This window comes from Hyaena hyaena, unplaced genomic scaffold, assembly GCF_003009895.1.
Source record: "Hyaena hyaena isolate Hyena2069 unplaced genomic scaffold, ASM300989v1 scaffold_61, whole genome shotgun sequence".
In the NCBI taxonomy this organism is placed as follows: domain Eukaryota; kingdom Metazoa; phylum Chordata; class Mammalia; order Carnivora; family Hyaenidae; genus Hyaena; species Hyaena hyaena.
This window is the reverse complement of record NW_024080693.1, coordinates 217,474-230,013: the sequence shown is the minus strand read 5'-3', so window position 1 is coordinate 230,013 and position 12,540 is coordinate 217,474. Positions and strand designations below refer to the sequence as shown.

The 12,540-nt window shown below is 44.4% G+C and overlaps 1 protein-coding gene across 1 annotated transcript in view; it reads left to right on the top strand.

Annotated features, from left to right (window-relative positions):
* Positions 1–6,347: 6,347 nt before the first annotated feature.
* The window catches only part of PDCD2L (programmed cell death 2 like), a 28,911-nt gene continuing 22,718 nt past the window's right edge, over positions 6,348–12,540 (top strand). Inside the window, exons 1-5 of the mRNA XM_039231967.1 lie at positions 6,348–6,474; positions 6,564–6,733; positions 6,878–6,938; positions 8,364–8,737; positions 10,444–10,554. Of these exons, the coding sequence (XP_039087898.1) occupies positions 6,367–6,474; positions 6,564–6,733; positions 6,878–6,938; positions 8,364–8,737; positions 10,444–10,554 (824 nt within the window). The 5' untranslated portion in view covers positions 6,348–6,366. The remainder of the gene's footprint in view (positions 6,475–6,563; positions 6,734–6,877; positions 6,939–8,363; positions 8,738–10,443; positions 10,555–12,540) is intronic.

Below are 12,540 nucleotides of genomic sequence, written 5' to 3'. Positions count from 1 at the left end.
TAAGACAAGGAAAGCTCTAAGACGACAAATGGCACCCATGAAGATTCAAAGGGAGCAATACCCTGATTACGGAATGTGACCATACATATAGGTTTAACTGTCTGCTTAAAATGCTACTCGGAAATTGTCAGCGCTTCTCTTTCTAATGGTGGCTTTTTTGTTTTCTGTTTGTTTCCCTTTCCAAAAACAAATGCCCACTCCTCTCCCTACTTTTGTAGAGATGATATAAAAATGATCTTTGATGGTCTAGCTCTGTTGAGGCCCCTGCTAATCCACTTCCTTTCTTAACACAGCTGATAAGTGAAGGCCTTTTCTTTTCTTTTTTTTTAATTTAAATCTAAGTTAACATAGAGTGTAATAATGGTTTCAGGAATAGAATTTAGTGAGTCATCACTTACATATAACAACACCCAGTACTCATCCCAGCAAGTGTCCTCCTTAGTGCCCACGGCCTGTTTACCCATCCGCTTACTCCCCCCTCTCCAGCAGCCCTCAGTTTGTTCTCTGTGTGAGTCTCTTGTGGTTTGTCTGCCTCTGTTTTCATCTTCTTTTTCCTTCCCATATGTTCATCTGTTTTGTTTCTTAAATTCTACTAGTGAAATCATATATGTTTTTCTCTGACTGAATCTGCTTAGCATAATAACTCTAGTTCCGTCCATGTTACTGCAAGTGGCAAGATTTCATTCTTTCCGGTCGCCAAGTAATATTCCATTGTATATATACATCACATCCTTATCCATTCGTCCGGCAGTGGACGTTTTGAGTTCTTTCTATAATTTGGCTATTGTTGATAGTGCTGCTGTAAACGTTGGGGTGCATGTGCCCCTTCGAATCAGCGTTTTTATATCCTGTGGATAAATACCTAGGAGTCCCATTGCTGGGTTGTAAGGTAACTCTGTTCAATTTTTTTGAGGAAACTCCATACTGTTTTCCAGAATGGCGGCACCAGTTTGCATTCCCACCAGCAGTGCAAAAGGGTTCCCCTTCTCCACATCCTTGCCAACATCTGTTGTTGTCTGAGTTGTTAATTTTAGCCATTCTTACAGGTGTGAGGTGGTATCTTGCTGTGGTTTTGATTTGTACTTTCCTGATGATGAATGATGTTGAGCATCTTTTCATGTGTCTGTTAGTTATCTGGATTTCTTCTTTGGAAAAGTGTTCAATCTTATGTCTATTTCTTCACTGGATTATTTGTTCCTTAGGTGTTGAGTTTGATACATCCTTTATACATTTTGGATACTAATCTTTTATTCAATATGTCATTTGCAAATATCTTCTCCCATTCCATCTGTTACCTTTTAACTTTGTTGATTGTTTCCTTCACTGTGCAGAAGCTTTCTATCTTTATAAGGTCCCAATAGTTCATGTTTGCTCTTTTTCCCTTGCCTCTGAAGACCTGTCTAGTAAGAAATTGCTGTGCCCTGTTTTCTACTCTAGCATTTTGATGGTTTCCTGTCTTACATTTAGGTCTTTCATCCATTTTGAGTTTACTTTTGTGGATGGTGTAAGACAGTGGTCCAGATTCATTCTTTTGCATGTCACTGTCCAGTTTTCCCAACACCATTTGCTGAAAAGACTTTTTTTCCAGTGGATAATCTTTCCTGCTTTGTCAAAGATTAGTTGGCCATCCATTTGGGAGTCCATTTCTGGGTTCTCTATTCTGTTCCGTTGATCTATGTGTCTGTTTTTGTGCCAGTGCCATACTGACTTGATGACTATAGCTTTGTAATACAGTTTGAAGTTGGGAATTGTGATGCCTCCACTTTTGGTTTTCTTTTCCAAGTTTACTGTGGCTATTTGGGGTCTTTTGTGGTTCCATACAAATTTTAGAATTTTTTTTTTCTAGCTCTGTGAAGAATTTTGGTATTATGTTGATACAGATTGCGTTGAATGTGTAGATTGCTTTGGGTAGTATAGACTTCTTAACAATATTTGTTCCTCCTGCGGTGCCTGAGTGGCTTAGTCAGTTAAGTGTCCGACTCTTGATTTTGGCTCAGGTCATGATCTCATGGTTCATGAGATGGAGCCCCACATTGGGATCTGTGCTAACAACTTGGAGCCTGCTTGGAATTCTCTCTGTGCCTCTCTCTCTGCCCCTGCCCCACTCGCACTCTATCTCTCTCTCTCTCTCTCTAAATAAATAACTATTAAAAAGCAAAACAAAACAGTATTTGTTCTTCCAATACACAAGCAGGGAATGTTTTTCCATTTCTTTATATCTGTTTTCTTTCACAAGCTTTTCTTTTCATGAACTTTTTATAGTTTTCACCATATAGATCTTTTCCCTACTTGCTTAGGTTTATTCCTAAGTATTTTATGGGTTTTGATTGAAGTGTAAATGGGATCGATCTATCCCTTGATTTCTCTTTCTGCTCCTTCATTATTGGTGTATAGAAATGCAACTGACTTCTGTACATTGATTTTATATCCTGTGACTTTGCTGAATTCAGGTATCAGTTCTAGCAGCTTTTTCATGATGAATGCCTGTTCCCATCAGAAGCACTAAAAAGTCTGCAGAGAGAAAAATCCTAGGTGGTAGAGTTCTCAGGCTCACTTGGCTTCATATGAAAGGCCTCCTAGGGGGCGCCTGGGTGGCTTAGTCGGTTAAGCGTCCGACTTTCGCTTAGGTCATGATCTCACGGTTCGTGGGTTCGAGCCCCGCGTCGGGCTCTGTGCTGACTGCCAGCTCAGAGCCTGGAGCCTGTTTCAGTCTGTGACTCCCTCTCTCTCTGACCCTCCCCTGCTCACGCTGTCTCTCTCTCTCTCTCCTAGAAATAAATTTTAAAAAAAAACCATTTAAAAAAAAAAAAAAGGCCTCCTAGTTCTTAGAGGCTGCTCCTCTAGGCCAGCAGCCAAGTTTCACGTCTTGCCCTGCACAGGAGGAGCTGGCACATGTCAGTTGGCCACACGTCCCTTGGCCCTGGCATACTCTCTCCCCCCATCACCAGCACTCTCACTTGTGGCTTCCACTTGTCCTGTGGCTGCCACTTGCTGTGACTTCTTCAACAGTATATTTTCTAGGGTTCTCCAGAGAAACAGAACCAACAGGCCATAGATATAAATCTCTATATAAGGAGATTTATCATGGGAATTGGCTCCAAATCCCTCCCGTGATTATGGAGGCTGAGACGTCCCACCATATGCTACCTACAAGCTGGAGACCCAGGAAAACCGAGGTAGGTATATTTCAGTCTGGAGTCTGAAGGCCTGAGAACCAGGACCTGCTGTCTGAGGGCAGGAGAAGATGGATGTCTCAGCTCAAGAGAGAGAATTCTCATGGGGCGCCTGGGTGCCTTAGTCGGTTGAGCGTCCGACTTTCACTTAGGTCATGATCTCGCGGTTCGTGGGTTCGAGCCCCGTGTCGGGCTCTATGCTGACTGCCAGCTCAGAGCCTGGAGCCTGTTTTGGTCTGTGACTCCCTCTCTCTCTGACCCTCCCCTGCTCACGCTGTCTCTCTCTCTCCTAGATATAAATAAAACATTAAAAAAAAAAAAAAAGAATTCTCCCTTCCTCTACCTTTTTGTTCTCTTAGGGCCCTCAACAGCCTTGGTGGTGATGCCTATCCACACAGGTGAGGGCAGCTCTTCTTTACTCCATCTACTCATTGAAAGGCTATTCTCTTCTGGAAACACCCTCACAGACAATCCCAGAAATAATGTTTTACCAGCTATCTGGGCATCTCTTAGCCCAATTACGTTGATACATAAAATGAACCATCATAAACAGCTCTTCAGGGTGAGATTCAAGCAGCTTTCAACATCTTCATTCTGTACTTGCTCAAGTAAATACAAACTGGGGCCCCCGCCTGGCTCTATCAGTCAGTGGAGCATGTGACTTGATCTTGGGGTCAGGAGTGCAAGCCCCACTTTGGGGGTACAGATTACACACACACATACACACACACATAAATAAATAAAACCTGTATCATAACAGTGAAGTGTGTGAATCTGTCAGGGAAGTCCAAACTCTATAAAATCATTAATTAAGTGGAATACTTCAAATCCCACACATGCAAGCACCTTTTTGTTGCACCGTTCCAAAGACCCCACAAAAATGTCTCTGTTGGGGCACCTGGGTGGCTCAGTCGGTTAGGCGTCTGACTTTGGCTCAGGTCATGATCTCACGGTTCATGGGTTCAGGCCCCGCATCGGGCTCTGTGCTGACAGCTCAGAGCCTGGAGCCTGTTTCAGATTCTGTGTCTCCCTCTCTCTCTGACCCTCCCCTGCTCATGCTGTCTCTCTCTTTCTCACTCTCTTTCAGAAATAAATAAAACATTAAAATTTTTTAAAAAAATGTCTCTGTCAAATTTGATGTTAAGTTGCCTCTGGAATTCCAGAATGTGGCAGCGATTATCATCTTGAAAAATCATCTTAAGTAGCTTTCATACTGAGATCACCCTAGGATCAAGAGACTGTAGTAGGTAGTGTTATGTAAAAACAGATGACTGACATTGAGAAAGCTCAGTAACTGTTGGAAGATATCTTGCTGTGTTTGCAGGAATACCAATTATGAAGGTTGTTCTTTTTGCAATAATTGAAATAATCTCCTGAGAAACATAGCTAAAATAACAAGTATCTGCCAAGTCATCCAGCCTGTTTGGCTAGACCTGAAGTGAACACCAAGGTCAGCCTTCACAGTGCCTTTTAAAGCTATCAGACTGTCAGTGGTCTAATACGACCTTTCTTTCACCTCCTTTTCTTCTTTTTTTGTTATTTTACTTTTTGTTTATTTTTTTAATGTTTTATTTATTTCTGAGAGAGAGAGAGAGAGAGAGAGACAGCATGAACAGGGGAGGGTCAGAGAGAGAGGGAGACAACAGAATCTGAAACAGGCTCCAGGATCTGAGCTGGCTGTCAGCACAGAGCCCGATGCGGGGCTCGAACCCACGAACCGTGAGATCATGACCTGAGCCGAAGTCGGATGCTTAACTGACTGAGCTACCCAAGCGCCCCTATTTATTTATTTTGAGAGAGAGAGAGAGAGAGGGAGCAGGAGCAGGGGAGGGGCAGAGAAAGAGGGAGAGAGAGAATCCCAAGCAGGCCCCACACTGTCAGTGCAGAGCTCAACCTCATAAACCATGATACCACCACCTGAGCCTAAACCAAGAGTCCAGCACTTAACCAACTGAGTCACCCAGGAACCCCATCTACATTTCCTTTTCATGCTATTGTATGAAAACCAAAATAGTGCTGTTGCAACATGTGTTTTTAAAAGGTTTATAGAGGTATTACATACATACAGTAAAATGAACACCTAAAAGAAGGTGTTCTTTTGGGGTGCAGTTTTGACAAATACATAGTCACGCAACCACCAGAGTTGAGATATACAGCATTTTCTTTTTCTTTAAGTTGTATTTATTTTGACAGAGAAAGAACGTGCAAGTCGGAGAGGGGCAGAATCCCAAGCAGGCTCTGCCCTGTCAGTGTAGAGCCCAATGAGGGACTCAAACTCACAAACCGTGAGATCATGACCTGAGCCAAAATCAGATACTTAACCGACTGACACACCCAGGTGTCCCCAATATACAGCATTTTCATCACTTCAGATGGTTCCTGGCACACCTTTCTCGTCAATCTTTACCCCCTAAACTCAAACCCTGGTAACAATTGACCTGATTTCATTCCTCGAAATTCACCTTTTCCAGAAAGTGGCCGTTTGTGTCTGGCTTCCTTCACTTAACATGATGTTTTTGAAATTCACCTAGGTTGTGCCACGGGCATTTGAAAAAACGATTACATAAAATTCCAAAATATAAAAGAAATATAATACATCTCTCTGGGGGCGCCTGGGTGGCTCAGTTGGTTAAGCGTCTGAGTTTGGCTCAGGTCATGATCTCACAGTTCGTGGGTTGGAGCCTCGCGTCGGGATCTGTGCTGACAGCTCAGAGCCTGGAGCCTGCTGCAGATTCTGTGTCTCCCTCTCTCTGACCCTTCCCTACTCACCCTGTCTGTCTGTCTCTCTCTCTCTCTCAGAGATAAATATAACATTAAAAATTAAAACAAAATACATCTCTGTGCCTGACACCAAATGTCAACCGTTCCTCTATAAGCATTTTGAAGTGTCCCTGTTAAAATTAAAGGCTTTTGTGTGTGTATCTTAATGATAATACTGTAATTCCACTTCAGGTAAAATTTTTTGGCAAGCCAATTTAAAGCAGATGGTGCGTACCTTCTACCTTAGCGCATTTGAAGGCATAGACTCTCTGGGGCTCCCGGATTCTGAGCCCGCAATAGCAGCAGCCCCCTGTCATCACTGAAGGAGCTCAAGGGGGCGGGGCCGCGTCGCAATCGCAGCGAGACGCATGCGCGGAGAGGCGCACGGTCTCGCTTGCCGTAGTTCGCCTTTCCACGTGGGCGCCTCGTCGTCATGGCGGCCGTCCGGAAGCCAGTGCTGCTCGGGCTTCGAGACACTGCGGTGCACGGCCGCCCCACGGGGTCGGGCGCCTGGACTGCTAGCAAGCTGGGCGGCCTTCCGGTGAGTGGGGCGCCGGAAGGCGCTGGGGTCGGCGGGAGCCGGTGAGGTCCCTGGGCCGACCCCGGGTCTGAGCGCTTACCTGTCCTCAGGACGCCCTGCCCGTCGTGGGGGCGCCGAGGCCAGTGTGTGGACGTTGCAGGCAGCCTCTGGCCCTCGTCGTGCAAGTGTACTGCCCGCTGGAAGGCTCCCCGTTTCATCGGCTGCTGTACGTGTTCGCGTGTCCCCGCCCCAGGTGCGGCGGCGGCGGCGGAGCGCGCAGGTAGGCGGGGGAGTTCGGAGCGGCCTCCCGGATTTTAAGCGAGGTGGGTGGGAGCTGGGGGCCGCACCCGCCACGCCGGGTGGCCGCACCAGCTGGCTGGTGATCTGCGTTGCACCCTCACTGCCGTTTATTTTTACCCTGAAGCTGGAAGGTGTTCCGCTCCCAGTGCCTGCAGATGGGAGAGAGAGAGGCGCAGGACGCTCAGGTAAACCGGTTGTGACCAGCGTATTATCATTTGCTGTAATTTGAGGGTGTTTTCCAGAATGTATTTGAAGACACACTTTAAGCAGTGGTCTTTGAAGTACATTGGAATGGTTTTTGCGCCTTTCTGAACCATGAAGTGCAATCTTCTTAAGATTTTGTTCCTTGTTTCTTTTAATGTACACTGAGGGCCTTGAGGCATGTAACTCGCTGATGTTTCTGTTTGGGGAAAAGTATGGATGTATATAGTTATATGGTTGTGTGTGTTTATAGTACATATGTTTACTGTGATATGTGTACATGTATATAAAAAACTTAATAAGAAAAAACCTGAATGTGTTGAAATCAGAAAGTAAGGCAAGTTGGTAGCTGCAGAACAAAACTCAGCTTCCCTTTGCCTCAGATGTCACCTTATATATACACTAAGTTCTTAACACGTGCCAGGCATAATACCAGTAGTATCAGGAATGAAAAGACTAAGATGTGGTATCTGCCTGTATTTGTCAGGGTTCAATTACAGGTAATAGAAAAGCACAGAATTTTGGGGCACCTGGGTGGCTCAGTCGGTTGAGCGTCCAACTTTGGCTCAGGTCATGATCTCAGGTTCGTGGGTTGGTGCTCTGCATCCGGCTCTGTGCTGACTGCTAGCTCAGAGCCTGGAGCCTGTTTCAGATTCTGTGTCTCCCTTTCTCTCTGACCCTCCCCTGCTCACGCTGTCTCTCTTTCTCAGAAATAAATAAAACATTTTAAAATTTTTTTTAAAAAAAGAAAAGCACAGAACTTTTAAAGTTGAAACAGAATTAGGTTTTTACTAACATTGGATAGTCTGGAGGGGGTGACTCCAGGAGTGACCTCCAGAAGGACACCTGAGAACTGGCCTTTTCAGGAGCTGCTGTACCACCTACAGTCAGAAAGCTGAGTGGTCGTCTGGTGAACTGGAAGATACCTTTGTCAAATCTTTTGCCTCCAGATCCTTGCTTTATATCCAGATATATAGTCTATATCTATGTACAGACTTTTGCTTCATGGCATCTCTCTTCATTCTGTTTCAAGTTTATGTCCCCCTAGTGGACCTAATTAAGGGAACCCTGATTATACCTGGAACCCTAGCCGCTAAGGAGTCTGGGAAATGTAGTTCTTTCCTGCCAGCTTCTGCAGTACATGAAGCACAACTGAAAGAGTTTGGAATAGATGGTTGAAGAAACCACTGTGCTACATTTGCCACACCGGCCCTGAAGAGGGAAGACAATTTTCTGCCACCTCCAACGTGGTTTTGAGTGAATGGGGTCCAGAAAGTTGAATCAGAGTGTGCAAGAGAAGAAGGTGCTGGTGTGAAGGCTTCCTCAGGAAAGTGAAGGGATTTGTAGCTCAAGCCAAGGGAATAGCTCACCCAGGTGAGCCTGGCCTTCATTCGCTGATATTTTTCCAGAAACAGGAAAACGGCCTTGCAGCTGAGGATTGGTGTGAAGGTGCGGATGACTGGGGAAGTGACAGTGAGGAGGTGCCACCACCACAGCTTACCGTGGATTTTGGAAGTGATACCCACAGTGCCAGGGACACGGACTGTACCGCGCGGCTCCAAGAGCTCCACCTGCAGGATAGTGCCGTGGGCGCTGCTCCTTCTGTTTCTCCCGGGGAAGAGATGGCCTTGCTTTCCCAGGCGCCACAGTTCCTGCCCTACTACATGTGTGTTGTAGATGAGGATGACTACGGGGACTTTGTCAGTCTAGACCATGCTCGTAGCCTTCTGAGGGAATATCAACAGAAAGAAGGAATGGATATGGAACAGTTGCTTTCCCAAAGGTGAGAATGTGTGCTACTGAGGGTGACAGGTGACTTGACCGGGCAGCTGCCATGGTAGGTGCCCTTTGGTTTGATTCTGGTAGTTGGGAAAACTTTCAGGCAGAACTTGCGTGTGTAGGACCTTTCTGTTCACTTCTCTTGGATGAGAAAGGGGAACAGAGACAAGGGATCTTACCAGCCCTGGAGGTAGCTTGAAAACACTATGCTCTGTTTATAAGTACCCTCAAGAAAAGGAACAAAGAAGTTAAGGTTGCCAACTTTTATGGAAGAGCGTGTGTTTACTATCTCTTTATTTTCTGTGTGTGTATGTGTGTGTGGTTTTTTTAATGTTTATTTATTTTTTTGAAGAAGTAATTCTTTTTTTTTAAATATTTTTATTTATTTCTAGGAGAGAGAGAGAGACAGCGTGAGCAGGGGAGGGCCAGAGAGAGAGGGAGATACAGACTCTGAAACAGGCTCCAGGCTCTGAGCTGGCAGTCAGCACAGAGCCCGACGCGGGGCTCGAACCCACTAACCGTGAGATCGTGACCTGAGCTGAAGTCAGCCGCTTAACTGACTGAGCTACCCAGGCCCCCCTCCTTTTTTTAATTTTTAAAAATATGTATATATTTTTTAATATTTTTTATTTATTTCTAGGAGAGAGAGAGAGACAGCTGGGGAGGGTCAGAGAGAGAGGGAGATACAGACTCTGAAATTGGCTCCAGGCTCTGAGCTGGCTGTCAGCACAGAGCCCGACGCGGGGCTCGAACCCACGAACCGCGAGATCATGACCTAAGCGAAAGTCGGACGCTTAACCGACTAAGCCACCCAGGCGCCCCAATGTTTATTTATTATTGAGAAACAGACCATGAGCAGGGGAGGGTCAGAGAGAGAGGGAGATACAGACTCTGAAATTGGCTCCAGGCTCTGAGCTGGCTGTCAGCACGAGCCCGACGTGGGGCTCGAACCCATGAACCGCGAGATCATGACCTAAGCCAAAGTCAGACGCTCAACCGACTAAGCCACCCAGGCGCCCCAATATTTTCTGTTTTTAAATATATAGCTTAGACAGGTGAGTTAGAAAAATGCTCCGCCCCCCCTTTATTTGAGTCTTGTCTGTGACTCAAGTGCTAGCCTAGAACTTCAGAGACCCTCCCAGAGCCTCGGCTCTCATCAGTTAAATGAGAGTCATGTTGGCATCTCTGTTGGCTGCTTCATCAGAGGGTTTTAGGAGTCACATGAGGGAGTAGATCTTGAAAGGCTTTATAAACCAAAGCTCTCTAAAGAAATAAGAATGGTCATTTTTACCATTATAATAGAATTGTAATAGCATGTTGGAGAGATGACCTGTTTTTGTTTTTTACCAGAGCCATTTCCTTTGTAAGCTTTTCAGAATAATGTTGGAGTGCTTGTAGACCTGTTGGAGTCTGGAAATAATCCATAATGGGCAAAGAAATGGAGAGAGTCAGTGGGCATAAGGACTTTTAAAATTGCAGATAATTATCCCAGAGTTGAAAATGGCTGGGGAGCAGAGCTTGGGAAAAGGGTGGGCAGGGGATTACATACAATAACGTAATATTATGTAAATATTACATAATATAATGTAATAATTAGATATTACAAGGTATTAAATTTATTTTTAAGTTGTGTCCATTAATTTGTTTACTCTTCTAAATACTGTAATTCTCTGGATATAGACACTCAAAAGCATTTTTTGCTTTTCTTAGTCTTCCTGGCGATGGTGATGAAAAATATGAGAAGGCCACAATTAAAAGTGGAGATAAGATATTTTACAAATTCATGAAGAGAATTGCTGCTTGTCAGGAACAGATTTTGAGGTAAAGGCACATTTTCTTTTATTGTTCTTCTTAATTATAAGAGTAAGACATGTTAGTTTGGAAGATATTCGGAAATATGAGAAAACCAAAATCTGTAATAGTCCCCAAACCAAGAGGCTAATATTTTATTTTATTTTATTATTTTATTTCATTTCATGTCATTTCATTTCATTATTTCATTTCATTTCATTTCATTGATTGAGAAAGAGAGCATAAGCAGGGGAGGGTCAGAGAGAAGTAGAGACAAAATCCTAAGCAGGCTCCATAACATCAGTGCAGAGCCTGATGATGTGGGGCTTGAACTCACAGACCATGAGATCATGACCTGAGCTGACACTTGTGCTACTAGGTGCCCTAAGAGGCTAAGATTTTAATATATTATGTGCACTTATTATTTTTTTAATAGTTTATTGTCAAGTTGGTTTCCAAATAACACCGAGTGCTCATCCCCACAAGTGCCCTCCTCCACGCCCATCTCCCCCTCCCTCCCACACCCATCAGTCCTCAGTTTGTTCTCAGCATTCAAGAGTCTCTCATGGTTTGCCTCCCTCCCTTTCCCCCACCGTTTCCCCCCTTCTTGTCCCCCATGTTCCTCCGTTAAGTTCCTCCTAATCCTCCTATATGTGCAAACATATTTTATTTGTCCTTCTCTGCCTGACTTATTTCGCTCAGCATAACACCCTCAAGGTCCATCCATGTTGCTACACATGGCCAGATTTCATTCTTTCTCATTGCCATGTAGTATTCCATCGTGTAGATAAACCACATCTTCTTGATCCATTCATCAGTTGACGGACACTTAGGCCCTTTCCATGTTTTGGCTATTGTTGAGAGTGCTGCTATGAACATTGGGGTACATGTGTGCACTTATTTTTTATGCATTTGGAAGCATTCATGTAGGTAAAAATTATGTTTTAATTTTTTTAATTTTATTTATTTTTTTAAGTTTATTTATTTTGAGAGAGAGTGAATGTGCATGTGCACAGGGAGGGACAGAGAGTGAGAGAGAGAGGGAGAGAGAGAATCCCAAGCAGGCTCTGTGCTGTCAGTGGAGAGCTTGATGTGGAAATCAAGAGTCAGACACTTAGCCAACTGAGCCACCCAGGTGCTCTGCAATTGTATGTTTTTAAAAACATAATTTAGGGGGCACCTGGTTGGCTCAGTCAGAAGAGCATGTAACTCTCGATCTGAGGGTTGTAAGTTCAAGCTCCATATTGGGTTGAATTACTTAAAAAGTAAAAAACAAACACAGGTGTGCTTGGGTGCTTTAGTCAGATAAGTGTCCAACTCTTTTTTTTTTTAATCTTTTACTTTTGAGATTGAGAGCACAAGCAAGAGCAGGGGAGGGACAGAGAAAGAGGGCATGGGGAACAGAAGATCTGAAGCGGGCTGACAGCAGCAAACCTGATATGGGGCTTAAACTCACAAACTGTGAGATCATGACCTGCGCTGATGTTGGACGCTCAACTAGCTGAGCTACCCAGGCACCCCAAGTGTCCCAACTCTTGATCTCGGCTCAAGTCATGGTCTTACTCATGGTCTGTGAATTCAAGCCTGCTTGGAATTTTCTCTCCCTCACCTTCCTCCCCTACCCCATTCGTGCTCCCCCCACTCTCAAAACAAAGAAATAAACTTAAAAAAAAAAAAAAAACCACATTATTTGAATCATTACATATAATTTTTTTTTAATATTTTTATTAATTTCTAGGAGAGAGAGACAGCATGAGCAGGGGAGGGTCAGAGAGAGAGGGAGATACAGACTCTGAAATTGGCTCCAGGCTCTGAGCTGGCAGGCAGCACAGGGCCCGACGCGGGGCTTGAACCCACGAACCGTGAGATCATGACCTAAGCGAAAGTCGGACGCTTAACCGACTAAGCCACCCAGGCGCCCCTTACGTATAATTTTTTAAAAAATGTAATCTCTACACAGTATTTAGGAGTATCCTTTTAGTATACTGAGAACTTTGATTTTTTTTTTTTTTTTTT